The 27,205-nt window shown below is 50.3% G+C and overlaps 1 protein-coding gene and 1 long non-coding RNA gene across 3 annotated transcripts; one reads left to right on the forward strand and one right to left on the reverse strand.

Annotated features, from left to right (window-relative positions):
* Positions 1-1,708: 1,708 nt before the first annotated feature.
* On the reverse strand, positions 1,709-6,621 carry LOC141515386 (uncharacterized). Its single transcript, XR_012476317.1, has 3 exons — positions 6,274-6,621; positions 5,446-5,528; positions 1,709-4,159 (listed from the first exon to the last, which is right to left on the reverse strand). It is a non-coding gene; the product is annotated as an uncharacterized LOC141515386 (long non-coding RNA).
* Positions 6,622-7,183: 562 nt separating this feature from the next.
* Positions 7,184-20,043, forward strand: EIF3L (eukaryotic translation initiation factor 3 subunit L). 2 transcript variants are annotated; one of them, XM_074226896.1, is made up of 13 exons: positions 7,184-7,292; positions 8,187-8,235; positions 8,910-9,120; positions 11,697-11,776; positions 13,107-13,168; positions 13,663-13,732; positions 13,996-14,069; positions 16,334-16,505; positions 17,148-17,302; positions 18,057-18,227; positions 18,323-18,820; positions 19,523-19,603; positions 19,841-20,043. In XM_074226896.1, exons 1-13 carry the CDS (start codon positions 7,260-7,262, stop codon positions 19,877-19,879), a joined length of 1,695 nt encoding a protein of 564 aa, XP_074082997.1. In that variant the 5' UTR covers positions 7,184-7,259; the 3' UTR covers positions 19,880-20,043. The 2 variants fall into 2 exon arrangements, with proteins under 2 accessions (XP_074082997.1, XP_074082998.1); XM_074226897.1 differs by lacking the exons at positions 7,184-7,292; positions 8,187-8,235; positions 11,697-11,776 and having other exon boundaries at positions 8,946-9,120.
* Positions 20,044-27,205: the final 7,162 nt, after the last annotated feature.

Consider the following 27,205-nt stretch of genomic DNA (forward strand, 5'->3'; position numbering starts at 1 on the left):
GAAAACCAGTGAGGGGTTTGCGCCGTCGTGCGGGTGGCACAGAGGCCTGCGCCCTGCAATCAGCTCATGGGGAGCAGTGGTAGGGTGGCCAGAAATAACGCGAATCCTTTCCTGGAGGCTTCTGAGCTTTCCGTGTTTATGTGGAACACTGGCAACGCTTCAGGGGCTAGCTCTAGGGCAGTGACTGGCACAGTGGATTCAGAGACCAGCCCTCCCTCCTTCTCTTCTCTTAGGAAGTCATGTCTAGCTCCCCAAGGGACCAGGATATCACCCCAAACCCCCGGACTCCCTCACCCAGGCGAACCCGAGTCTTATCATCAGTTTTCAAAAGAGTCCTTTAATAATTTAGGAAATAGGAAAGGAAGGAAACAAGTATTTCTTAAGTCCCTACTATGAAACAGGCACCGTAAGAAGCGCTTTATAAAAATTACCCAATTTGCTAATTCTGGGATACAAGACAAGAAAGCAAATGGCATAAACAAGTGGACAACCAAGTCCTCTCAAAAGTTGGTTTGTTTTGGCTATTATCTCTCTGTAGTTTGACCAATAGCGAGGGCAACGTTCTTGATGTTTCCTTCTCAAGGGGAAGCACTAAAGGATTGGCTTTAAAGATCTCAATCTGCCTCCACTGACTACCCAGGAGACCTGACCTATATAGCAGGCTAGGAGAAATGTTCACCAGGTTTCTAATCTGAGACCATACATCCCAGGTCTCGCTTAGTAGTGAAGAGACGTGTCCATAGAGACAGGAAGGGGTACTTGAAGTTTGAAAAATTCTTTTTGGTTTCAAAATTCAAAAGTACAAGCCCCTGGCTACACCTAAAGGGGTAGAGAAGCTCTGGGTCCAACCAGGATTGATAACACAACAACAGTTCAGTCCCATTGGCCGTTTTCCATTCCCCACAACCTTTACAGGTGTGATGATCGCCAAAGGCCAGGGGAAGGATAGGAGTTCAGTAAAAGGCCTTGGCTAGAAGAGCAGAAACAATACAAGAGCCCAAGAGGGGTTCGTGGGCCTGAACTCATCACTATCTTAATTGCTTATATTTCATGACCACAATGATGGGCACAAAGATTCAATCAAGCATTTATGTTACGTCAGTTTTAGGGGGGAAAAAATCAACTGTTCTTTACCAAAAGGGCTTAGGGGTGGACATGACCAATTCAGGATTACCGAGACACAGAGATGTATAAAAGACATGTAGGTGTTCTGGGTGTGTGATGGGGAACCAAGACATCAATGAATCAATTCTGGCAGCTCTGATCAGAAAGTTACAGAATGACTTCTTCCCTTCTGTCTGACCCCAGAAACATACTGATTTTTATTTTAAATAGTGGTTCATTGGGAGTTCATATAGCTCAATGTATAGAAGACAGACAGCCAGGCTAAGTGATCCAACAGGCAGGAGGCTGGCGAGAGGGAAACAATGGAGCTAGGCAATTCCCATCCCTGCCTATGGAAGAGCACCTTTCCAACAACCTCACAGAGTAGGCCCAGAATGTGTCCATAAGATCATCTCCGATGAGCCCCAGGCATGCCAGACGGGCCCTTCTATATTGGGCTTTCCATCTACCACAAACTCCTTTACTGTGGATCCCCTTGTGAGTGATGCTGGGAAATATTTTAGGATGCTATAGTCTAGGGTTCAAGAATGAATTCTCTTAAAAGACCAATTCTTGACTCAAGACATATTTAGATATAAAAAGTTTATTTACTCATTATAGTGAATATTAAAGTAACAAGGAATTTGAGCAGTAAAAATGGATTAGATTTCTTAAAGAAATTTTAGCAAAGCGAAGAGAAAAAAATAAAAGCAGTTGCCAAGTTATTGTATCTAGACTGATCCCGAGGGATCCAGCAGCAGTTAGAGAAACTTAGAACAGCTACAAGAGTGTTCCTACTGGGCTGACCAGCAGCAGCTCTCAGTACATAAGGCCAGGGTTTATGTAGGGGAGTAAGGCATGGGGTTACTGCTGGGAAGGGGGTAAAGGAGGAATTAGAGCAGTCCTAGGAAGGATTAGGGAGCGACTGAAACTTAGACCAAGACTTAAGTTTACCTTGTATGTCCTGAACTTAGTGTTCAGGGTCTAATTTGGGTCTCATCTCAGTGGATTTGTGTAACTTTTGAGGCATCAGAGATACAGGCGGGGATACCCCCATCCAGATCCCCCCAACTTCCCTTTTTGGTAAGATAGCTTTGAACAAGAACAATGGGATGGAGGTCAGTGTTAATGTAAGGCCAGCAAAGAGGGAGAAAAATGAACTATTTGACAGACATAACACTTTCTCTGCCTAATATTGCTTGTGCTCAGAGGCTTAGATCATGGGCAAAGGGGATCAATGGTCACAAAGGGTTCTCCTAATCACATAAAGGCTCATGGGATCTATAGCTAAGACAAAGTGTTTCCAAGGTAGGGGTGAGGTACAGGAACAGGTCCAAACTTCTTCCCAAGAGTCCAGTAGTCTTTCTTTTTTTTTAAACTCTACAAACTTTAAAAACTTTCCATCTCTCATGCCCATTAGAGCTTTCTCCATGTTCAAAGTCTCACAGTTCCTAACTAAAGGGATGGCAAGCCTGGGTTTTTTTTATCCTTTTGTACAAAAACCATTGCCTCCAAGCATCAAGGGGTTACAAAGAACACCCCTTCCCTCAGGCACTATTATTAAAATCTTGGAAAAGGAAACTCTTCCTCACAGTTTAGGACTTTAAAGTAGAAGGTAAAATTACAAAAGACAGAAGGCAGGGTTTGGGTTGGCTTGGAGACTTGAAGGAGTGACTGTCCCTCAGTCAAAACTAGAGGGAAATAGGAGGCGTGCCAGCCTATAAGGGCACTCCCTTTTCCAATGACCAAGCTCTTTACAGTAAAAGCATGCCGAAGGGTCAAAGGACTTCCTAGGACCTGCTGTCCTGGGGCCTAACCAGACAATGCTCTGTGGTATCCAATAGCGATTAGCCATATCTGCTAATTCTTGGACACTCTTCCATTCCCACCCCACACAAGAAGCTTGCAGCTTTTTTTGTATATGGGGGAGAAGGCCGTGGACAAAAGCGATGGCCATCCCTTGGGTGGCACCACTATCTGGGGCAGAGATGCCAGAGTGCTCCTCAAAGACCTGTGTAAAGCGATCTAAATACTCGTCAGGTTGCTCATCTCTTTTTTGCTTACAGGATACAATTTTCCCCCAATTAGATTTTCTGGGGCAGACCAGCGGAATAGCATTGAGTAAAGCCTGCCAGATGCAAACCAAGAGGGGACCATCTCCAGGATCATCCTCCGGCCAGGCTGCCTCCTGAAAGAGGTGTTCTCTGACCTTTAGGGGCAATGCCATTATCAACAAGTTGTTTATGTCTGCCCAGGTGGGTTTCAAACAAGAAATGAAAAAAGACAATTTATTCCTAAACTCGTGTGGTTCTTTCTCAATGTTGGGGAGAACTTCCATAAAGTCATACAAAAAGTTTAAAGTAGTAAAATGCCTTCTCCTCTCTAGGTAGGACCAGGAGCATTTAGCACCTGAGGAGCCTCGGGTGCTGAATGCTCCTGATGGTGCTGGGACTAAAGAAGGGGGAATCAAAGAAATGGAAAGGTCAGGAGCCAGAGAGGCAGCAGGGGGAACCTGAGTCACGGGGGGAGAGGCAGCAGGGGGAACCTGAGTCATGGGGGGAGAGGCAGCAGGGCGAGTCTGAGCTGACCCCTGGGGAGGCCCATCAGGAGGAACTGGAAGCTTAGGAGCTTCTTGAGGCCTCAAGGCCTCCTGTTTCAGTGGAGGGTGATTCGAAGACTCCAAATCCCGAAGCTTATTTTCCAGCTTCTCAAGTGAATCCCTATGATGCTGCTCCTGAGCTTCCTGATGCCTTTTAGAAGCTTCTATATGCCAATCAACGAAAGCTTTCCATTCGTCTCCCTTGACATTAGAGCCCCGATATTCTAGAACCTCCTTCAGCTTTATTAGTGCACTCAAGTCAAATGAGCCTTCTTGTGGAAAGTGGCAGTCCAAGTGCCTGCACCAGAGTATTGTAAGCCTATTCCAGTCCCTCAGATATCTGCAGGACTTTGGCTGGTAGTGGTAATACATATAAAACGCAGGCGTCCCTTTTTTTGGGACGGCAACTTGGTTATCCTTAGATGTGGTGTTTCCCATTCTGGAGGCTGCTCCAACCTGTCCAATAAACAGTCCTTTTCAGGTTCACCTGTACAGTGGCATCCAGGCCTCCTCCCTCCCCAAGCCCTCTCCTTGGCAGTAGCTTTCCCAGAACCAGGTCTCCTCTTCAACTGGGAGAACTCTTGTGGCCTTACTGCTGCCCTGCCACCCCCGTCCAGGCTCTGGGGCACCCGCTTAGCCTGCTCTGTCCAAACAGTCTTAACTCTCAACCATCCTCTAGGTGAACCAGTCTGAGCAGTGTGGGAAAGGACAACATGGTGGGCTGGGAGGGAACACGGGAGAGATGACCTAGGGATTAGCAGGAGAGCCACAGGTGCCAATGGTTAAGAGTTGTGCTACTCTGTGGCACATCAGTCATCGGGCTCCTGGGGCTGGAGGCTAGATATTTGTTCTCCATTTTCAAAGAAGACCATGACATCAGGGAGGTGATGCCATGACAAGCAAGTGAATTGGATTTAAGTGGGGGGGGGGGGGCTGTGCTAAGTCCCCAGCCTCACTTTCTCCTCCAAAGCCATCTGGATCTAGTGGCCAGATAGGAATCAGGACTCTTAGAGATGGCACTGAATGAGAGGCAATTAGAGTCAAGTGACTTGCCCAAGGGTTAGTAAGTGGCAAGTGTCTGAGGCTGGATTTGAAGTGAGGAGGCATTTTTCCAGAGACAAAAAGCCTTCCCACCACTTCTTGAGGCCCCTAATCTCAGGGCAGACCTCTAACCAATATTAAAGGAAAAGAAAAGGGGAAAGATCATGGTCACCTACTTGGAACAATTATCCTACTTTTCAGAATAGATCCATTTCCTTTCCTAAAGACAGCAGGTAGGGGTGGCTAGGTGGAGCAGTGGATAGAGCACCGGCCCCGGAGTCAGGAGGACCTGAGTTCAAATCCGGCCTCAGACACTTCCTAATGACCTAGCTGTGTGGCCTTGGGCAAGCCACTTAACCCCATGGCCTTACAAAAAAAACTAAAAAAAAAGAAGTGGGTATAGATGTAACCACAGAAACTTTAAAAAGTGGTTTGATTGGCCAATTCTTTTTTTTTTTTTTTGGCAAGGCAAATAGGGTTAAGTAGCTTGCCAGGCCACACAGCTAGGGAATTATGAAGTGTCTGAGGCCGGATTTGAACTCAGGTCCTCCTGACTCCGGGACTGGTGTTCTATCTACTGTGCCATCTGGGCACCCCTGATAGACCAATTCTTAAGAAAAATGGGAGAAGCCTGGATAAGGAGCCACTCTGACCCACAGCTTGATCCTAAAACCCCTGAGAAACATCAAGTGCTCTTTTACCTATAGCTGGCCCCAGAATTTGGAGGTGAGCAATCTGAGGGATTCCCCACAGGTGCTGGCCCCTTAGTCCCAGGCTCACGGAACTGTAAAAGAAGGAAAAGGCCACCACTCAGGTGCTTGGAGGAAGGCAGGAGAGCTGACCGCAATCTTCAGCATTTGCGTTTCTAAGTGTACATTAGCCGTTGGATGGGCTGAGAGCAAAGTGCATCATCCAGCGTTGCCTGTGGGGATGCGTCTCTGGAAGGATTTTAACCAACCTCAATCCCACTGAAAAGATGAGGCTGAAGAGGGCAAGAAGCTGAAGCGGCCCCAACGGGAAGCATAGGGAGGGTCTAAAAGGAGCCGCTCGGGATGCCTCTGAGAAGGGCAAAGGAGGTAGATGAGGGGGGTGGGTCAGGAACCGGGCAGTAGACGTTCTAAGGCAAAGGGGCACCGAGCGAAGTCACCTGTAGAGGGGCAACTAGGCCTCCCCCTGCCCGAGCCCTCTTCTTGGCAGCGGCCTTCCCAGGAGCGGGTCTCCTCTTCACCTGGGACAACTGCTGCCCTGCCACCCCTGCCACCCCTGCCCGGGCTCTGGGGCGCCCGCTTGCCCGTCACTCTCGGTGAGACAACGTGGCGGCCGGGGGGGCCCGGGAGGGGCGGCCCGGGGGTCTGCGGGAGGGCCTCGGGCTCCTGGGGCTGGAGGAGCCTCGGGGAGCTGATGCCCTGGCAGGCGGGTGGGGCCCCAAAAGGCCTGGCCCTGGCCGGCCTGGGCACGCGGGGGAGCCCGGGGTCACCCCTCCCCCTTTTACAGGAGGGGAAACTGAGGCCCGGGGACACGCATCTTACCCCAGCCAGGGCTCACCCTGGGAGACCGTGGCAAAGATGCAGCATTCGAACCCAAGCCCCCAGGAGACACATCAGTCCAGACGCCGCCTGGAGACAAATGGCTCCAGCTGGGGGGCAGAGACAAAAGGCCTCGGAAGTGGGGGAGGGGCACGGCCCGTCCTCTGCCCCCCGCGGGGGCTTTTCAAACTTGGGCCCCACCCACAGAAGGAAAAGGTCCTGCCTCGAAGCATCATGGGAAACGCCCCCCCGCCCCCATTCCGTGCCCGAGCCTCAGGGAGCCATGGGGCGGGCCCGCCTCCTCGAGGCGGCACGTGGGAGGGCTTCCGGCCCCAAAGCATCGTGGGACATGTAGTCCAAACCGGACCGAGCCTCCCCGTCGGGTCCTCTGCTAAGGAAGTAGGCCCCGCCCCGTCCCCATGCGGCCTGCGCCCGGGCTGTCCGTAGCTATCGCCTGCCCCCATAGCCAGGGCCACCGAGGGAAGCGCCCGAAACCCAGCCCTTCCTCCGCCCGTGGAAGGGCAGGCTCTTCCAGTCGCTCAAGCCACAGGCCTCGTTTGGGCCGAGATCCCCGCCATGGAAGCAGGCGCGGCCCAGCCGCCTCAGCGCGCTCCGCTGGCGCCCTCCGCCTGCGTTTACTAGCACGCTAAACCGGGGCGCGAGGCCCGGGAAAGCCTCCATATTGGGTGTGGCAGGCCAGGTGTGAGCCGACGTGGACTGAGCGCGCGTTTGTTAACTTCTCCTACACCGACACCTTCGGGCAATATCACCGCATCTCGAACCCGCGCCAGTGCGGCGCCAGAAAAAAAAATTAAAAAAAAACCGAATCATTTCCGCCACTCTCAGCATGGCGGGCGCTGTGGCGGGCTCTCCCGGAAGTGGGCTTGCGTCGGCGCACGCAGCTTCCGGGCTCACTGCGCAGGCTCGGCGGCCGGCGCTGCGCCTCGTCCGCTCGCTCCTTCTCCGCGCTGAGACTCGGCTCCGCCGCCATGTCTTACCCTGCCGAGGATTATGACAACGAGGTAAGGCGAGTCCGGGCCCCGGCCGGCCCCCGCGGGGGCTCAGGGCTTCCCCTCCCCGACCCCCCAGCCTCCGGGCCGCCCCGCCATCGGCATCCGGGTCACGTGCTTGGGCGCCGGGGCCCCCTGCCTGCCTCGTCCCCCCACCCTCACCCCCATCCCGTCTCCCCATCTGTCCCCTCCGCCTTCCGCAGCCCCTGGAGCCCCGTCCTGTGGGGGAGACCCGAGGCGGGGCCGGGGCCGCCCTTGGCCCGAGCAGCCAGGTGGGGCCTGACGCTGCCTAGGACAGTTCGGTGCAGGTCCTGGCTGGCATCGCGTTGGCGCTCAGAGCCGCCCCAGACGCCCCCAGTGCCCACCGGCTGTTTGCATCGAGCGCCCCTGGCACCTGAGTCTAACAGTTTCGCTCCATTCTCCCTGAGGTTTCTCTTCAAAATGCGATTATTGTGCTGCTGTTTTGCACCACTACACATTTTTAACCCGAGTCACATAATTTGCTTTCTTTTTTTTGTTTGTTTTTGCAAGCCAGTGGGGTTAAGTGACTTGCCCGAGGCCACACAGCTAGGTCATTATGAAGTGTCTGAGGCTGGATTTGAACTCAGGTGCTCCTGACTCCAGGGCCGGTGCTCCATCCACTGTGCCACCTAGCCACCTCCCCATCCCATTCCTAATCCCACGCCCCCCACCCTCCACGCTTCTTTCTTGCCCCCTCCTGATCGAGGCAGAGCTAAGTCCTCTGATCCTGGAATGGAAAGCACCCCAGGACTTGGATCCAGACTCAGACGCCTTTCACAGCTTAATCCGTCCACCTAGCTTTTCGTTCCTTCTGTCTAAAAGTGAGTTGTTGGGAGGACTTCCGGGCTGCGAATGATGGCGTTGTTCTTCTTTCTCTTCCTTCAGGCTGCATATGATCCCTATGCTTACCCCGGGGACTATGACATGCATACAGGTGAGCGGAGTGCATGAGCACCCCTGTCTTTTCTGTAGATCTTAAGTGCCTCCCCCGGCTCTGGACCTCAAGCCCTGACCCAACGGCACCAGCTGCAGCCAAGAATCATCTGCAGATGGGTCAGAATTGATGAGGAGCTGCCTTTGGGGAAGTCAATCTTCAGACAGCACAGCCTCAGAGTCTCCAAAAGTGTTCCATTTTCATTGCAGATAGAAGGCTCCTCTTGTTCTGGGGAGGCAGCTGACACGGTTAGGTGTCCCCTAGGACATGTTGGAAAAGATAGAAGCTTCTTAAGAGTATTGATTGCTTTATTCTTTTGTATTAATAATTGCACTGCTTAAAACCCAAATTAACTAATGACAATATCCATGTTGATTGATTGAGGGATAATCTATAAATAAATCCACATACTATGCAATATTAAGTGGTGACAAAAGTTTGATGCTGTTTGTTTAGAATGTTTTATGGGGTATACAGGAAAGTTTTTCTGCTAAATGCCCTTTTTCTAAAATCATATAAAGATTGGTTCATTTTATAATTTGAATTCACTCTGAACCTTTGTAACCTTTGTCTAGGGTATTGCCCCAGGTGCTGGGGATTCTCAGACCCCATTTGCACAGTGGTGATTGAGAGTGATCAATGACCTAACTCTTTCTATCATCTCTTCCCTGTAGGAGACCCGAAGCAGGACCTGGCCTATGAACGCCAATATGAACAACAGACCTACCAAGTGATTCCGGAAGTGATCAAGAACTTTATCCAGTATTTCCATAAAACAGTCTCTGACCTCATCGACCAGAAGGTTTATGAGCTTCAGGCCAGCCGGGTGTCCAGTGATGTCATTGACCAGAAGGTCTACGAGATCCAGGACATCTATGAGAACAGGTGTGGATGGTCTCAGGGTCTGCCCTCCTTTGGGCTGCTTGGGTTGTAGAGAGTGCGCTTTCTTTCCCAGTCTCTGGGAGGGGGACACATCTGCCCTCACTTGACCAATGAATTAACTTCTTTCCTCAACCCATGCTTCATGGGTTGCACGATCCAACCCAGTCTTTTCCGTCCTGATTGACTGAGTCTTCACCAACTGAAGTGCTCTATGTGGCTCTTCTGACAACATTGAACCTTCAAGAATGTCCAGCTGTGTGGTCTCCAAGTAGCTCTAAATTCAAGTTGGAAGATTAACTGTTTTTTAGAAATTAGTACTAAAGTGTGTGGTGTTGTGGAGGTGTATCAGTCAGCATTTATTAAGTGCCTACTGTGTGCAAAAGGGCAAAACCTTCCCTTTCAAAGAATTTGCATCATAGTAGCTAGGGAGTGCTATGAGCAGCTAGAGGGCACCATGGTGGCCCAAGCCCTGGGGCTGGAATCTGCATGCCTCATCTTTCTCAATTCGATTCTGACCTCAGACACTTCTGAGCTAGGTGACTCTGGGCAAGACTCTTCATCTTGTGTACCTCAGGGTCCTCATCTGTCGAATGAACTGAAAAAGGAAATGACAATTCACTCCAATATCTTTGCCAAGAAAACCCCAAATGGGAACAGGAAGAGTCAGACATGACTGGTTAACAACAAAGATCATTAATAAATATAAATGTGTTTCTGATAGGTGATACACAGCAGAGCTGTCCAAATGACAGTCCATAGTTTGATTTTATGCAACCTTCTGTGGGTTTACCAAATGTTGTAGTAAACATAGCTGAGCTCCCACAGTACTCTCACTAAAATGGCAAATCAAAATATATTGTCTATTGTTTCAGTAAAAACTTTTAAAAAATAAGGTTGGACAGCCCTAATACACAGGGTATTTGAGGGAGAGAGGACACCCACCGGTTGTGGCTTCATGGCAGTAGATGGTGCTTGAGGTACACAGAAGGAAGAAGGGTTGGGGGTCAACCAGTCTGTAGTCCCAGTGGCAAGAGAGGGAGAGTTACTGGGTGAAGCCAGTTTTGCTGATCAGAGAGTGCAAGGAAAGGAAAGTTCATTTAGGCTGAAAGACGAGTCAGGGCCAGGTTTCGGAGGACATTGTTAAACAAGAGGTCCCTGGAGATGAGAGAAGAGAGGGCTCACAGGGTGGATCTGTACTTAAGGAGTTGGTGCAGCAGCCACCTGTAGAAACACTAAACTAAGGAGAGGCTTGGAACCTAGAGCAATAATCCAGGTGATGTTAACGAGAGGCTGCCCCTAGGTAGTATCTTGGAAGAACAGAGAAGGGATCAAACACAAGAGGGGCTGAGAAGGGAGAAATGACGAGTGTGGGCAACAGAAGGGACTTGGGGACTGAAGGAGGAAGAGTCCAAGAATAGCCGGAGCAGGAGAGGGTCGTGTCTAGGAGAAAGTGATGAACAGGGGCAGCAGATGGGCCCTAAAACTTCGTACTTTTCTTTTGAGGACTATTTAAGAATTAACATTGACATCATCCTGACTGGAAATCCTGAGTCCCACCTGAAAACAAGTAGTGAGGCCAAGGAGACAAAGTCTTTTAGGTTTTTGCAAGGCAGTAGGTTTAAGTGGCTTGCCCAAGGCCACACAGCTAGGTAATTAGTAAGTATCTGAGACCAGATTTGAACTCAGGTCCTCCTGACTCCAGGGCTGGTGCTCTATCCACTGCGCCACCTAGCTGCCCCGAGACAGTCTTAACTTAGGTTTAGTTCCTTCTTAAATACCTGGTCACTTTTTCATTCAAGTTCTCTCTTCTTCATTCATTCATTTATTTTGAGGTATTTGGGGTTAAGTGACTTGCCAGTGGTCATGCGGCTAGTAAGTATCAAGCGTCTTGAGATTAGATTTGAACTCAGGTCCTCCTGACTCCAGAGCTAGTGCTCTGTCTGAGACATCTAGCTGCTTCACTTGGTTTCTCTAAGCATTCTTATTTCCTAGAATGAAAATGGAAACAGTGGCCTGACTAAGAGCAGGGATTTCTTTGGACTAATTTTGGTAGGAGCTGACTCTTGACCCTACAGGATGATTTTAGGAAGTGATTTCTCCAGAGACTCCTAGACTTTGAAGTTCCCCTTCTGTTTTAAGTAAATGAAAAACCCTAAAACAGAACTTGGTGTCCATATTGAGAGTTTTATCTTGTTTCATGAAAATGCAAGTGGATGTGCCTGGGGTAGAAATGGTTTCATGAAACTGGAAGGAACTGCCCACTTGGAACATTCTCAGAAGGATGCTTAGCTATTAATATGTAATCTTTGAGGGGCAGCTAGGTGGCACAGTGGATAGGACACCAGCCCTGAAGTCAGGAGGACCTGAGTTCAAATCCGTCCTCAGACACTTAATAATTACCTATCTGTGTGAGCTTGGGCAAGTCACTTAACCTTATTGCCTTAAATAAAAATTCTAAAGAATAGTCTGACAGATATTGTCTAAAAATGCAGGGCAGACTTTTTCCTTCCCTGGATAAGATTTCCTGCCTGATCTATTTCTCTTCTCTCTTTACCCCTTCCTCCCCACACCCCTTTTAGCTGGACCAAGCTGACTGAAAGATTCTTCAAGAATACTCCCTGGCCAGAAGCAGAGGCCATCGCCCCACAAGTTGGCAACGGTAGGGTTGGCAGGCTTGTGAAGGGTCCTTTTCCTCCTGGAGGGGTGAGATAGAAATAGGCAAAGAGCACCTATCTTTTGTCTCTGAAATTTTTGCAGTGACTTTTTTATATTGCTTGGGGAACTTCCCACCCGGAAGTTTCCTTAGTTAAATTTTACCCGGTGCACATTAGAGGGAGGACTTCTGAGCTGGAAAACCACCATCTTTCCAACCTGTGTCTGACTCTCGTGGTCCACCAGTTCGGTAAAAAATTTCCAAGGACTGGTTTTTAGCCAATGCTGCCATTCCTCCTTAGCCACAAAGAAGCATTTTAAGAAGTGGCCTTTGTTATGTGCTCAGCATGGACTTGGGGCTTCTAAAAATGGCCTCTTGATAACAACTAGAATTCACAGAGACCAAAGTAGACATTTTTGTTTCAGAATTCAGGTTAATAAGGGACAGCTAGGTGGCCTAGTGCATAAAGCACCGGCCCTGGAGTCAGGAGTACCTGGGTTCAAATCCGGTCTCAGGCACTTAATAATGACCTAGCTGTGTGGCCTTGGGCAAGCCACTTAACTCCATTTGCCTTGTAAAAACCTAGAAAAAAACAAAAAAATACAATTCAGGTTAATAAAAAGGAAGAAGATTTGTGTCAAAAGATAACAGGAGGAGAACAAGATGAAGGCAGAATGTGAGTGACTCCCTAAACATATAGGAGCTAATCTGCAATCTCCCAACTACAAGCAATTGTTCATCCTAGTACCAAGCCAGAAATTCCCTTACCTGTAACTAGTTAATCATCTGGAATCAAATGAGTGAAAGTTGCTTCTGAATTTCCTACTATAAGGAAAACCTTGGACAGCTACCGTTAGAGAAAACATTCTGTTAAGAGTTCTCAGGACTTCTGGAGAGACTAGTCATCCTTTATAAGGGATTGTTAATAGAGTGGAGATTGGCACTCCCTCCAATCCTTTGGTCACTGAGTGGCCTTTGTCATTTGTTGCATCTCCAACCCTTCCCTGACTTTGCTCATTGGCACAGTTGTGCCCTTAACCATCCCCTGGGTCGGTCATTTAGTCACTTTGGAAGAGACCCAGGACATGGATTCAGCAGGTGTTTAGGTCCCTCTGAGTCCAAGGATCTTTTTTAAATGAGGGAGCTCGGCCTTCCTCTCAAGTCCTCTGCTGTTCTGATGTTGATTTGGGACTCCAAGGAAGTGCTGTGGTTTTGGATGTGCTCCTGGAAGCAGTGTTTCACCTTGTGCTTGCAGAGAATGTGAAGCGAGAACTTTTTCCCCCCTCTCACCCCCAAGACCCTGGGGAGCTCACTGGTCTCTTGTCATCTCTTGTAGATGCCGTCTTCCTAATCCTGTATAAGGAGCTCTATTACAGACACATCTATGCCAAAGTCAGTGTGAGTATCTACCTTGGACCGCCAGCCTTTGGTTTCCTCTTCTCTTGATAAATTCTGCCACAAACCACTTTGGTTTCTGTGGCAGCAGCCATGCCTCCCCCTCCCTCCTGGTCTTGGCTTTTCTCACTGATGATCACAGGCCTGATTGGGGCAGCAAGGCGGCAGAACTGCCGAGCCTTTCCCTTCCCTCCATGAAGGTGATTACTGCTGCCACCCTTTCAGACCATTGCCCATGTGCTCCACAGATGGCCAGAGCTCCCAGTGCCTGCAGAATTCTAGTCAGAGGCCCACAGACCTCTGGTTCTGTCCATCTGCCCATGAGCAGCAGTGCCATTTCCCTGCTCATCAAGGACTCCACCAGTGACACCCCCTTCTCACTCTGGATCAGACCCCATTTGCTTTTTCTCCATCAGACCTTTGGTGTGCCACCACTTGGTCATGAATTGTTGGGTTTAATGGAATAATTAACATTTGGATTGCTCTCATCTTTCCAGGGTGGCCCTTCCTTGGAACAGAGGTTTGAGTCCTACTACAACTACTGCAACCTCTTCAACTATATTCTCAGTGAGTCAGAGGCCCTTCAGGAGGGCAGGGGGCATTGGGGAGGGCAGCAGGCTTGAGCTCCAGCTCTTGGAAGTTTTTTATTTTTGTAATGATTATTGTGTGAGGGCTACAGTTAACTTATTACTAATTAATTTTACTATAATAATTGATTTAATAGTTGTATGAGTCTCCAGTTAGTGAGACCCCCTTTCTCCAGGCTTAAAGAGTCCAGGAAGTGGAGGCCCTCCGTTTTAAATGACATTGCTGCTATCTCTCCTCTGTAGATGCTGATGGTCCTGCCCCCCTTGAGCTGCCCAACCAGTGGCTGTGGGATATCATTGATGAATTCATCTATCAGGTATTCTGCCCATGGAGATGGCCTGATCCATCTCCGACCTGCCCTCTGCACCTCAGAAAACAGCTGATCTCACCCCTTGGGGGGAGGTGGGAACCAGTCTGGTCACAACTTTGAGGGAGCCCATAGCAGCCCCAGGAGGGGGAAACCAGGGGTCACATGGACATCTTCCTTCCATGGTGTTCACTGTGATTGACCCTTTATATTTGATATCCATTAATTCTTCTGAACCTTGGGGCAGCTAGGTTGCACAGTGGATAGAGCACCAACCTTGGAGTCAGGAGGATCTTGAGTTCAAATTTAGATTTAGACACTTAATACCTAGTTGCATGACCTTGGGCAAGTCACTTAACCCCATTGCCTTGAAAAAACAAACTAAAAAAATTCTTCTGAATGTTATGACAAACTGGAAGATTTAGTCCTGATTTTACAGCTGAAGAAACTAAGACTCACCAGGATTCCCCAAGTCATACAATTAATTAATAATTGAAGAATCTGGGGTTTTGACTTACAAGTTGTGATTTGGTCAGATCAGATACTGTTGGAAGAGGACAAGGAGGGGGCCCCTCTCCCTCTTCTCTTCTCCCTAGCTAGGATCTGTCCAAGGTTGATAGTGGTAGGCCTAGGTGAGTGTGCTTCCCACAGCCTTCACTCTGGAGCAGAGGTTGTCTAGCTTTGCCCATTTGGGGCCCAGAGCCAGGAGGTGCCTTGTTCAGAATTTTTCAGATAATGGAGAGAGCAGGACCTCAAACCAGCCTTTCTCCTAGTCAAACCCAGGTCCCTTAGGTTCCTCAACCCACTCACATCTTCTCTTGTAGTACAGGAGTAGATGCAAGTGATCCCCACCCTCTAGGGAGCTGGACACTTGCCAGATGGGACCTGCTGGGTAAGTCCTTGAAGGCCCCTTTTTTTAGTACAACCCCCATATTTTATTTTTTTCTCTTTTTACAGAAAAGAGAATAGAGCAGAGATTAGGGGACTCCATTAAAAGAACAGAGCTAGGAATCAAATCCCAGGGCAGCATTCTCCACCAAAGTGTGGCCAGGAAGTCAGCTAGGTGGGGACCCTTGAAGCATAGCCTCTCCAACTTCTTCATCAGTCTTTTCCCTTTGCTCCAAATGGCACCCAGGCTGGGACTTCATCAACTCATCTGACTGCTTCCAGTAGATGGGTGTGTCCACAGGCCCTTGGGCCACAAGCCTGAGGGCAGCCCCTCTTTCCTTCCATTGACTTACTTTCACTCCCTCTTTTGCCAGATGTCTCTCTGATTGCAAATTAATTGGCTAATTGGTCTCTAGGATCCTGAGAGGATCAGCCTCCTTTATCCTTCTGAGAAGGAGCTTAACTTTATCTGGCAGCTTTCTCTTGGAGAGCTGTCCAGGATGCACATTGGGAACCCAGACCCAAGTTTGCTGATGTCCTTTTGATGGTTCAGCTAGTTGATCTGGTGGCTTTTCATAGGATCTGTGTAGATTTTATTTATTTTTGAGTTTTACAATTTTTTCCCCCATTCTTGCTTCCCTCCCCCACAGAAGGCAATCTGGTAGTCTACATTGGTTCCATGTTATACATTGGGATCCATGTATTTTCCATGAGCTTAAGAGATTTAACTGGATGCCATTTTGTTGGACATGGAGAAAATACTTAGTGATGACCCATCAATTATTCTTGTGTTAACACCACCCCCTTTTTTTTAATTATCAAAAGAGAAGAATGAACTCAGATTAACTGCTTGACCAAGAAGCAATGGAGAAGGCCCAGAAGGCTGCAGAAGCAGGATGGGGCTTCACATGATGGGGCAGCCATGCTCGGGGTTGGAACCAGGGCCTCTCAAGTGGCTCCCCCTTTGATCTCTCCCTCCCCTGCAATTTCTTTATTAGATTTGAAAATCGTCTCTTATTTTTCCCTGGTTATGTATAAAAACATTCATTTTAAAATTTTTGAGTCCTAAATTCTCTCTCTTCTGCCCAACCCAGCCCCCCTCATTGAGAAAGCAAGTTATTTAATGTAGGTTAAAAATGTGTAGTCCTGGAAAACTTTGCCATAATGGTTATGTTATGAAAATAAATATAACCTCCCCCAAAAGGAAACCTCAGGAAAAATAAAGTGGGGGACAAAGTCTGTGTCAGTCTATATTCAGACCCCATTGACATTCTTTCCCTAAGTCCTTCAGAGCTCTCCTGATCGTCTTTGTATAAGGCACATTTCCCATTGCATCTGCTCATCTTCATTTCTTACTGAGAGCATCCTGCCCCTCGCCCCTGCAGTTCCAGTCCTTCAGCCAGTACCGATGCAAGACGGCCAAAAAGTCAGAAGAGGAGATTGACTTTCTTCGTTCCAACCCCAAGATCTGGAACGTCCATGGTGTCCTGAATGTGCTTCACTCCCTCATAGACAAATCTAATATCAACCGGCAGCTTGAGGTCTATACAAGCGGAGGTGAGAGCAGCAGGGGGTGGCTGGGCAGCCCAGGTCCCCCGTCTGGCATCTTGGAGGCTCTTCACACATTAGTCATGAATCTCTTGGATAGATGGGGGCCCAGAAGCTCACTGGGTCTCCCATCACTGGGGTGTGCAGGGCAGGCTTAACACCAGGGCCAAGGGGGTGAGTCTCTGGTCCCTTGGGTGTCTGGGAGGGGCCACCGTGCTCCTTTCCTCTCTGGTGAGAACAATTTGTTGCTTGCTGAACAGGCAACCCCTGTCCAAGTCTCCTTCAGGGTGGGGAGGCAGGGACAAAGATGGGTCTAGGTAACTCAATACAGGTATATGATCCTATGTCTCAGGACCCTTTGGGTTCCAGTGAACTCACACTTGGCCTCCCATTTTTGCCACTGTCCCAGGAAGAGCAAACTCAAATGATGTTCTAGAGAGCCACAAGTGAATATCATCAGTGGGGGATGTTATTTTGTCAAACCTTTCCCAGTTTCATGTCATTTGAGTTCTGTGACACTCCCCAGTGGCCCATACTGCCCGACCAGGCCCCAGTGGCAGGGGCATTGTGGAGGGTTTGTGTTACTTGGTGCCCACCTCTGCTAGGGAGGTAGTAAATGAAGTCTTCTTCTCCCCCCCCCCCCCCCCCCAGGTGACCCTGAGAGCGTGGCTGGGGAGTATGGCCGGCACTCCCTCTACAAGATGCTTGGCTACTTCAGCCTGGTGGGGCTGCTCCGGCTGCATTCCCTCTTGGGGGATTACTATCAGGCCATCAAGGTGCTGGAGAATATTGAGCTGAACAAGAAGGTAAGGGGTGCAGAGGGCAGAGATGGAAGGGGTGCCAGGCTTTGACCTGGAGCTTTTGTGAATATCTGTGCCTCTCATATTTTTGAGGAAGTCCAGGGGTCCCAAAAGTTTTCATGCTGGGTTAAGCTCTTATAGCTAATCAGTAAAACTTGATTTAAGAGCTCCAAGACTTAGGGGACACCCTGTCCACTCCTTCCAGTGTCCCAATCAGACTCTTGCGTCATGGTAGCAGGAACTGGAGGTGATTGGTGGGGAGTTTGTGGAGCAGCTCAGGAGCTTCTTTGATCCTTCCCAAGGATTTGATGAGGCAGGGGAGCTGAGGCCCCGGCACCTCTGGATAGACGCACAAGCATGTGCAGTCATCTGAGGACATGGGGCCTCCTGCATAGTGAGGACTAGAACTCAGGGCCATGTGCCCCCCCCCCCCCCATTCCATTGGCCTGCATCCACTCATACGGCACTGAGCACGGACTCCTGCACCTCATGATGAATCTGTGTGACTGCTGGGAAGTCCACAGCCTGGTGTCAACCCCTGTTCTGGCAGGTATAGACTCTTGGGTCCCACCCACCAGAGGAAAAGAAGCCCCTCGTACTTGCTGGCCTTTGAGGGTGCTGGCTCCTCTCAGCCTGGTCTTGGAGGAGAGCGCAGTATAGACCAGGGAGCGGCCAGGTGTGGCTGGAGGGATGGAGGGAGGCTGTGGCTCATGCCCCAGGGCTGCCCACGAGCAATGACCACTACCTGATCCCTTCCCAGAGCATGTATTCCCGGGTCCCCGAGTGCCAGGTCACCACCTATTACTACGTGGGCTTTGCCTATTTGATGATGCGCCGATACCAGGATGCCATCCGTGTCTTTGCCAACATCCTGCTCTACATCCAGAGGACCAAGAGCATGTTCCAGAGGACGACTTACAAGTACGAGATGGTGAGTGAGGGATGAGTCACGGGAGGCGGGTCCCGGGGCGGCCAGGCTAGACCTTTGTGACGCCGCTGCCGCCATCTCCTGTGTCCCCTGAGCAGATCAACAAGCAGAATGAGCAGATGCATGCCCTGCTGGCTATCGCCCTGACCATGTACCCCATGCGTATCGACGAGAGCATCCACCTGCAGCTGCGGGAGAAGTATGGCGACAAGATGCTTCGCATGCAGAAGGGAGATGCACAGGTGTATGAGGAGCTCTTCAGCTACTCCTGCCCCAAGTTTGTTTCCCCCGTGGTCCCTAACTACGACAACGTGCACCCCAACTACCACAAGGAGCCCTTCCTGCAGCAGCTGAAGGTGTTTGCGGATGAGGTGCAGCAGCAGGCCCAGCTCTCCACCATCCGCAGCTTCCTGAAGCTCTACACCACCATGCCTGTGGCCAAGCTGGCCGGCTTCCTGGACCTCACCGAGCAGGAATTCCGCATCCAGCTGCTGGTCTTCAAGCACAAGATGAAGAACCTAGTGTGGACCAGCGGCATCTCGGCCCTGGATGGCGAGTTCCAGTCAGCCTCGGAGGTGGACTTCTACATCGACAAGGTAGACCCTGGTGCCCCAGCCTTGCTCCTGGACAGCCAGGGACCAGGGAGCAGCAGGGTCACCTTCCGGTGGAAGGTGGACTGACTCCTGGGCGCTCTCAGGGATGGTCCCCTATGCCATTTGTGACATTTCATGTAATGGAGATGGTGTGGTTGATGGATCCCCCTCTGCCCTGGTCAGACTGGGCCAGGAGGGCCAGAGCCACTTCTGGGGGGACCTTGAGAACCAAACCAGAGGTGGGCAAGAGTGGAGATTATCACTTGGGTTGTTTGAAAAGAGAAGGGCCTTCTTGGGGTCTCTGAGTCTTAGGGAGGAGGGAAGACATCCTTACCCTTCTTTTGGGTGGACTTTCTGCTCTGGGGTCCAACCACTGGGACTCGGAGACCCTACCCCTCCACCATTCTGTGTTTCTATAAAGAGGGATCAGCTCTAAGGGGTCAGAAAGCAGGCATCTTCTTCCCCTCATCCTCAGCCCCTCTCTTAATGATGTTATGAGAATCAGAAGGGTCACTTACTTCTGGGAAATGAGAAGAGTGAAGCTTGGCTGCTGAGAGCTCCACCATCGCCCCGGGAGGCTATCCCGGCCTCCCTGGGTGCACTGGGCAGAGCTCATGGCATCAGGTGGCCCAGCAGACCTTGTCCAGCTCTGCCCTGGCCCCACACCTCCCATTGTCTCCCATGTCTCCCCCCCCCCCCCCCCAGGACATGATCCACATTGCTGATACCAAGGTGGCCCGCCGCTACGGAGACTTCTTCATCCGACAGATCCACAAATTTGAGGAGGTAAGAAGTGAACCCCAACAAGGGTGGCAGGCCGCGCCATATTGTAGCAGCTTCCTCAGACCATGTCAGGCTGGTCCTTTCCTTGCTTCCATGTGGAAGGGGGACGTCTCTCTTGTGTCACCACAGAGATACTGGACCTGGGGGGGGGCATTACTCCATGGTCTTTGAGAGTTTCTGCCCAACATGTCCACCACCCACACCCCCCCGCCAAACCTGGCCTTCTCTCCTCCCTTCCAGCTCAACCGAACCCTAAAGAAAATGGGCCAGAGGACCTGAGTGCGCCGACTCTCACCATATCCAGAATTCCTGACAATGCTGAAGGCTGGGGGCACCACATGTTTTCCATCTTGTGGCATCCTGATCTTTTGATCGGACTTCATGGGCCCAACTTGCTGGGGTCAAATGTTAAATAAATCCCAAGAAGTGGTCTTCCTCTTGGAGTGAGGTTTCTTTCATTCATTGTTGGAGAAGATGCTTGGACCTTGCCAGGAGCCCTGGGGGAGAATCCTCAGGCTCGTGCCACTCATGAGGCCTCCGGTACTGGGGATACACATTGGAAGACCAGAATCCTGCAGTTGTGATTCTCCCCCATCAAACCTGAGTATCCATGGGGGGCACAGCAGGGAAGAGTAGCAGGGTGGGGGGCTCCAGAGGGGAGCCGTCATCCACAGCTGAGCAGTCCTGGTCAAGTGATGAGGCTGCAGGCCTCATTCTACCCCCGCAGTGTCTGCCTGGCCTGCCCTGTAAGGTGGGACCTGAGCCTTCCCACGCGGCCAGGTGGTCCCTTGTGTACCCTCTGGGGCTGATAGGGTTCAGGTTGTGGTCAGAGTTATGGCCACCTCGGGGTGTGGAGTCCGGAGTCAGAAGGCCCCGGTGGTCTCCCACCTGCCGTTCCCCTCCTGGGTCTGTGTTTCCTCGTTTGTAAAGGGACCTCGCAGGATGCCTTAAGGCAAGAATCCTGGGGCCCCTGAAGCAGTGAAGATGGATGAACAAACCTACCTGGCCAGATCATGGACTGCGACTCCAGGGACCCTGGGGACTGCCCCGGAAGGGTTCACTGGGAGTGGCTCAGGCAGGACTGGAACCCACCTCTTCTCCCTGACTTCCTCCTAGGCTCTGGGATTATGAATGTCGGTGAACTTGGATGTTGTGGTGGGTCCAGCCCAACCTAGCACCTAACTGGGCCCAAACAGGGCTGGGAGGAGGGAAACAAGGCTGGGGCTCAGCCAGGAAGTGTCAGGCAGGATCTGAACTCGGCTCTCTCACTCCAGGCATGTTGGCTTCCCCGGCCAGCTGCCAGAAACCCCCGATTCCCACAACACAGATCTGCCCAGGGAGGTTTGCAGCTGCCCTCCAGCCCTCGGCCCTTTGGAGCATGCGGCTACGCCCGTTTCCTTCTGTGGGAGGGGGGCAGTCACACAGGCCCGGGCTGTGCCCAGAGGGACGGGCTTTGAGCCATCTGCCTGAGGCCTGGGAAAGGTTCCTTGGCACCGCCTTGTGGAGGAGGGGCTGGCTCTGCCCAACTCTGCCTGGCACAGGCTGGAGGGAGGCTGGGCACCAGGCCTGGCCCACACCGAGGAAGGAGTTTCATGATCCTCCAACCGGCGGGGAATGTGGGCTTGGGGGAGGGGGAAGGCTCACCCTGGGAGCCAGAGGCTTCTGCTCCAGCCTCATTTGGGGGGGAACGGGGGTCCGGACTGGGTGCCCCAAGTAGCGGCAGCCAGCAGTGGTGACTGTGGGTGCTCCAGGGCTGGGGAAGCCAGGCAGCCTGGTTTAGGGCCTGGGCCAGGACCCCCTCAGAGCCAGGAAGTGCCTTGCTGTGCTGGGGGAGACGGGGACCCTCCCCCAGTCGTGCTCACATAGTGTTCTGAGCCAGTGTGCCATGGAAAGGGGTTCAGGCCCCTCCTTAGGGAAGCGCCCCATGTAAATGAGGAAACTGAGGTTAGTGGGAGTCACTGCCTCAGGGACTGTGGGAATGAGGAACGGGGGCTGCTGCGGCTGCCTTCAGAAATGCTTTCTGCGAGGAGAGGACCGGGCGATGCTCTGGGGAAACTGAGGCCAGCCAGAGCCAGGTCTTGCTGCTGGTACCCCCGAGAGGAGAGTGCTTCCCAGGAGTAAGGTGGGGGGCACCGCTGTTACAGACTAGAGGCCCCCACCAAGGTCCTCCCAAGCACACAGTAGGCGCTTAATAAATGCTTATTTGTAGCTGATCCCATGGCCTCCCCTGTTGTTCAGCCCCAGCCTGTGGAAGGTGAAGGGAGGCCGGCTTCCAGCCTGCCCACCTACACGCTGAACTTGGCCTCCTTTTTTGGCTCCACCTTCAGAATCCAGTCTTAGATGAACTTCCTGACCCCCCGCCCCATTCCCAGCCTTCTGAATTCCTGGACCTTGGAAGGTGGCGCTGGCCCTCTGGTCCCTCTCTTGGATCTAGGACGGGGAAGGGCACCTTCTATTCTTTTTCTTCTGTTAGAGATTATTGATGACTGAGCCCAACCACTTGCGGCCAGCGCACTGATCCCCAGTGACTGGATGGGGGATGAGGGCAGGAGGGTGACAATCTGCAGGGGCAGTTTTAAAATGACATCTATGTTTTAACTCAATTTAACATTTCTCATTTGATGAATTAAAAAAAGCCAGGAAGGCTGGGGTTCAAACCAGAGAGCAGAAGGAAGGTCGGCCTGGGATCTTGTCCACATCTGCCCCCTCCCTTACTGCCTGGGCAGCAAGGAGGGGGTGGAGATGCACTTCCTTTGGTTTAATTGAAAGATGACTGAGATGGAAGCTGGAAGAGTCTATCCCCACACTTTCAATTTTTTTTTTTTGGTTTTTAGGGGCAATGGGGTTACTGGACTTGCCCGAGATCACACAGTATTAGGCATCTGAGTCTGGATTCAAACTCAGGACCTCCTGCCTCCAGGCTCTATCCACTCCATCTACTCCTATTCCCCGCTCTTGATACTTACTGACCTTGAGCTTAATGTCAGGGAGCCTCAGTTTCCCTCATTTGAGACCGAATAAGATGAAGTGCATGGAACATAATCACAAATACAAATCTAGGTAGTAAATTATCATTATTATTATCGTCATCATCATCATCACTGTATTATTGACTCCCCTTGCCTGGGTGACCTTGGGCAAGCTACCTCCCTTCTGGGGCTCCTGTGTCCTTTCCCAAGGTGTGTGTGGGGGGGAAGCAGAGGACATGAATTAATGAATCAGATGCTGCAGGCTGAGCCGGATCTGGGAGCCGAGATGAGGGAAGGAGCCCAATCTGGCTGCTGGGGGGGGGGGGTGCCCCGGGGACGGAGATGACCGCCAGACTGGAGGAGCAGGTGGGAGACCAATGGGTGGAGATTTGGAAAGACAGGTGACTTGTTCAAGGTCACGCATCAGCCTTAGGATGGAACTCAGCCGCCCACTGGATCCACCCGGGGTGGCGTCTGAGGGGGGCTTCCCTCCCCAGCAGCTCCCCCATGAGCCAGGATAGCCCTGCCCTTCCCAGCCTGCCCAGCCCACCCTAGGCTATTCTCTTGGGTTGGAGGAAAGAGGGTTGGGGGGAGACATCCTTGGAGGGGATTTGTGAAAGGGTCTGAGATGGAGAAGCGGGGGAACTCTCCTGTTAGGGACAAGGAAAACAGGTCACAGGTCCAAGCTAATGCCGGCCCTCAGCTTCTCTTGAATAGGGGAAGGGAGAGGAGCTGGGCAGGTGGTGGAGGGTCCAGGTGTGAGGAAGGGGCTAGGCTGAAGGGAGTCGCAGGTGAGGAGGCCCAGCCTCAGGTGGGGGAAGGATGAGGGGAATCTTGGAGGAAGGCCCGGCTTGGCCACAGGTTCTGGGAGGTCTCTGGGACTATGGGCAATTCTCCTGGTCATTCTGAAGCCCCTGAAAAATCACCAGAGAAGTCTTGAGAGGGATGGGCCAAGACTCAGTTTCCATAAAGTAGGAAAGTGTTGGAGGATATTCTAAGCCCCCTCCCAGCTCTGACCCCCTCCCCAGCTCCGTCCTGGAGGTTAAAACTGCTCTTCATGTGGTTCCTGCACGGCCAGCTTCTAGAACAGCCCCTTGAGCCAAGCTGGGCTTTTCTAAGTGTTTGTTGATTAGATAAAGCTGGGTGTGGATGGGCAGAGATTGCTCCCAGCGGACACTTGGCAGCCTACCATCTTCCTGCCCGGGTGCCCTGGCTCCCGTCACCTCCTCCGGCCCTTGACCCTCTTACCCACCCCACCTCGGTCCGGGGGGCTGGGGCAGGGCTTCCTAGGGATGTTCCCAGGAGGCCGTGCAGGACAAGCAGCTCACAGTTCTAGACCACACAACGGTTTCTGGGTTTTTTAGGTGCTTTAGAAATGTTTGTTGAAGTGAATTGAGCCAAGTGTTCAAAACAAAACCAGTCTTTTGTGGCCAGACAGCGGTAATAGAAATGTGCATTCATTAGTAGCTGGGTGGCACGAGGGCAAAGGCTCTTAGGGAGATGAGAGTTCTACTCAGCTGCCAAATGATTTTTCCCCCAAAGTACAAGTCTGACCACTCCCCTGCTCAATTAAATCTACTGGTTCCCTATTACTACTTTAAAAAAAATTGTTTATTATTCTAATTATATGCAAAGATGCTTTTTCATTTTAAATTAAATTTTAATATTCATTTTTTAAGTTTTTGAGTTGCACAATTTTCTCCCTTCCCCCTCTGACAGTGAGTAATCTGATGTAGGTTACACACGGATAATAACGATGTTAAACACTTCCATATTAGTCATTTGGGCACATGGGGCAGTAGAGTTTTCTCTGTTTAAGCATCGCCCTGCCAGGAAGCCAGGACCAGACTTATCCCCACTTTACAGATGAGGAAACTGAGGCTGGGAGTCACAGAGCCAGGAGCAGACCTAGCAAGCTAGTTCAGGTCTCCAATCTCTAAATAGGTTTTTTTAATATATATATTTTTTTATTTTTGCAATAGCAAGTTTTGAAAGTTTGTCAACATTCATCCACTTGCATATTTATGTTACACATTTTTCTACCACCCTCCCTTGCCCCTCCCCTACCCCTGGTGGCAAATGGTCTGGTAAAAGTTGTATGTTTATGTTTTTTGTTTTTTATTTTTGAATTTTACAATTTTTCCCCAAATCTTACTCCCTCCTCCAGCCCCCACAGAAGGTAATTTGTCAGTCTTTACACTGTTTCCATGGTATACATTGATCCAAACTGAATGTGTTATTTCCTTAAGGAAATAATAAGATATAAGAGAGAGCAAATTTACATGATACATAAGATAATTTTTTTTTAATTAAAGGTACTAGTCCTTGGTCTTTGTTCCAACTCCACAGTTCTTTCTCTGGATACAGATGGTATTCTCCATCGCAGATAACCCAGAATTGTCCCTGATTGTAGTCATTTTGTGTATGAGGAATTAGGATTAAGGCAAAAGAGAGAACCATGGGATGGGAAGGAAAAACAGAGAAGAGCAGTTTTAAAAAGTGAACCTAGGGGTGGTTAGGCGACATAGTGGATAAAGCACCCGGCCCTGGAGTCAGGAGTACCTGGGTTCAAATCCAGTCTCAGACACTTATTACCTAGCTGTGTGGCCTTGGGCAAGCCACTTAACCCCATTTGCCTTGCAAAAAACCTTAAAGAAAATAATCAAAATTATCCTTTTTATACTTCAACCATGCTCTCCCTTATAATATAGTTTAAGGTCAGATACTGCTGAATCTACTTCCATTGCATCTTTTTTCCTGATTTCTTTGAAGCTACTCGTTCTTCCAAATGAACTTCGTTAGCATTTTTTCCCTCAAAATAACTGGAAGGACGTTGAAGAAATAGATTAGTTGGATAAAATTGTCATTTGAAAAATGATCCTTTTTACATACTCATAGAGAGCTAGAAGATATCCTCAAGATCACTTAGTCTAACTCTCAAAAAAAAGCTATCATAAATTCTAATTTTCAAAGTTTGTCTATACTCCCATTATTTTCTTCAGGTGATTTTTTTAAAAACTGTAGTAATGACACTCCTTTTTTTAGCATCACTATTACTAATTCCCCTCCTTCTAATTAAATTTGAGGGAAAGAAAAGCCTTTAATTTTCAGGTGAGGAAACTGAGGCACAGGGAGGTGTCTATAGTGCCCAAGGACATAGAGCTAGAACCAGGCTTCCATCCAGGTCCTCTGTTCTTCCCCTGCCCCATTCCCCTTGGGCTACCCTTCCTCCATAACCCTGAACCAGTTTCCCTGGAGCTGATAATAACTCTTTGCCTTTGCCACCCTGTGTTTTAGGTGAGGTTAAAGATCCAGAGGGTAGAAGACCAGACATGGAGAGAGAGATCATGATGCCCCAAGCTCTGAACTGGTAGACTCGGCCAACTTGTTGGGTGACTGGAGGCAAGCCTCTGACCTCTCTGCTACCTCCCCAGCTGGAGAGCCTGTGGTGCAGGGGGTGGGGGTGGATTTTATTAGGGTTCAGTGGGAGACACACTCACTAAGGGTGATGGATAGTAATGGAAGGGTTTCTTTTTCCCTGAGGGATGATGAGCTGTGGGAGGGATGGGAGGTGGACAGAGGGGAGGTATCTTTACTGAGGAGCAGTCCAAGACCACACAGGTAAGGAGATGTATTACAGATGGAGGAAAAGTCATTGGGTTGGGTTTGAGAGCAAGGCCCCAGCTTTCTGCCTGCCTTCTGGCAATAATACCTTGTAGGATGCCCTTCCTTGGGCCTCAGGCTCCCCCCATCTGCAAGATGAGAGGTTGAGCCAGAGCAGGAGTTCTTCACCTAATTTTGTATCCTGGACGCCCCCAACCATCAGATAGGTAGGTGGAGGTGAGGTGGCCCTTCTCAGGATCAGATTTGTCAACTTTGTTTATAATAGAAGAAACTGCTCAATTTTAGTTACAAGTCAGTAAAAATAAAGATTTTTTTTCCTTCCAAGTTCACAGATGCCCCCCTCCCCCCTGAAATCTATTCACAATCCTCTTGGGGGAGTGAGGAGACTCAAGCATGGGAACATCTTCAAAGTTTGATTGCTTCTCTGTGTCTTTCCTTTGGTTTTATTCTTTTGCGGGGTGGGGGGTGGAATTCACTGAAAGAAGAGGAAGAGACTCACCAGGGAAAGTGAGGAAAAAATAAAAGCCACTAATAAACATTGGAATAGAAGACAGATGTTAACCTTCCATGTTCTTAGAGGGCAAGGGACAGAGCATTGGCCTGGGAGTCTGGAGGACTGGAGTCCAAATCCTGTCTCAGACACTTATTGTGACCTTGGGTAAGTCACTTTACCCTGATTGCCTCACATCCAGGGTCATCTCCAGTTATCCTGATCCATATCTGACCACTGAACCCAGATAGCTCTGGAAGAGAAAGTGAGGCTGGTGACCCCCTCACTCAAATCCAATTCGCATGCTTGTCATGGCATCAGCTCCCAGATGTCAGGGTCATTATCATCATTATGTTCTTAGTCTGTTCTAAGGTTCCTTCCCAGATTAGACATCTCCTGTTCTAAAAATCCCTCCTATCTCTGACCTTCTCTGGTCTAAGACCCCTCCCAGCTCTGACATTCTATGACTCCACAATTCAAGGTAAGGGCTGCTCAGAGGAGGCTCTACAGGGGCTCCTGTGA

Source organism: Macrotis lagotis, chromosome 2 (assembly GCF_037893015.1).
Source record: "Macrotis lagotis isolate mMagLag1 chromosome 2, bilby.v1.9.chrom.fasta, whole genome shotgun sequence".
Taxonomy (NCBI): Eukaryota; Metazoa; Chordata; class Mammalia; order Peramelemorphia; family Peramelidae; genus Macrotis; species Macrotis lagotis.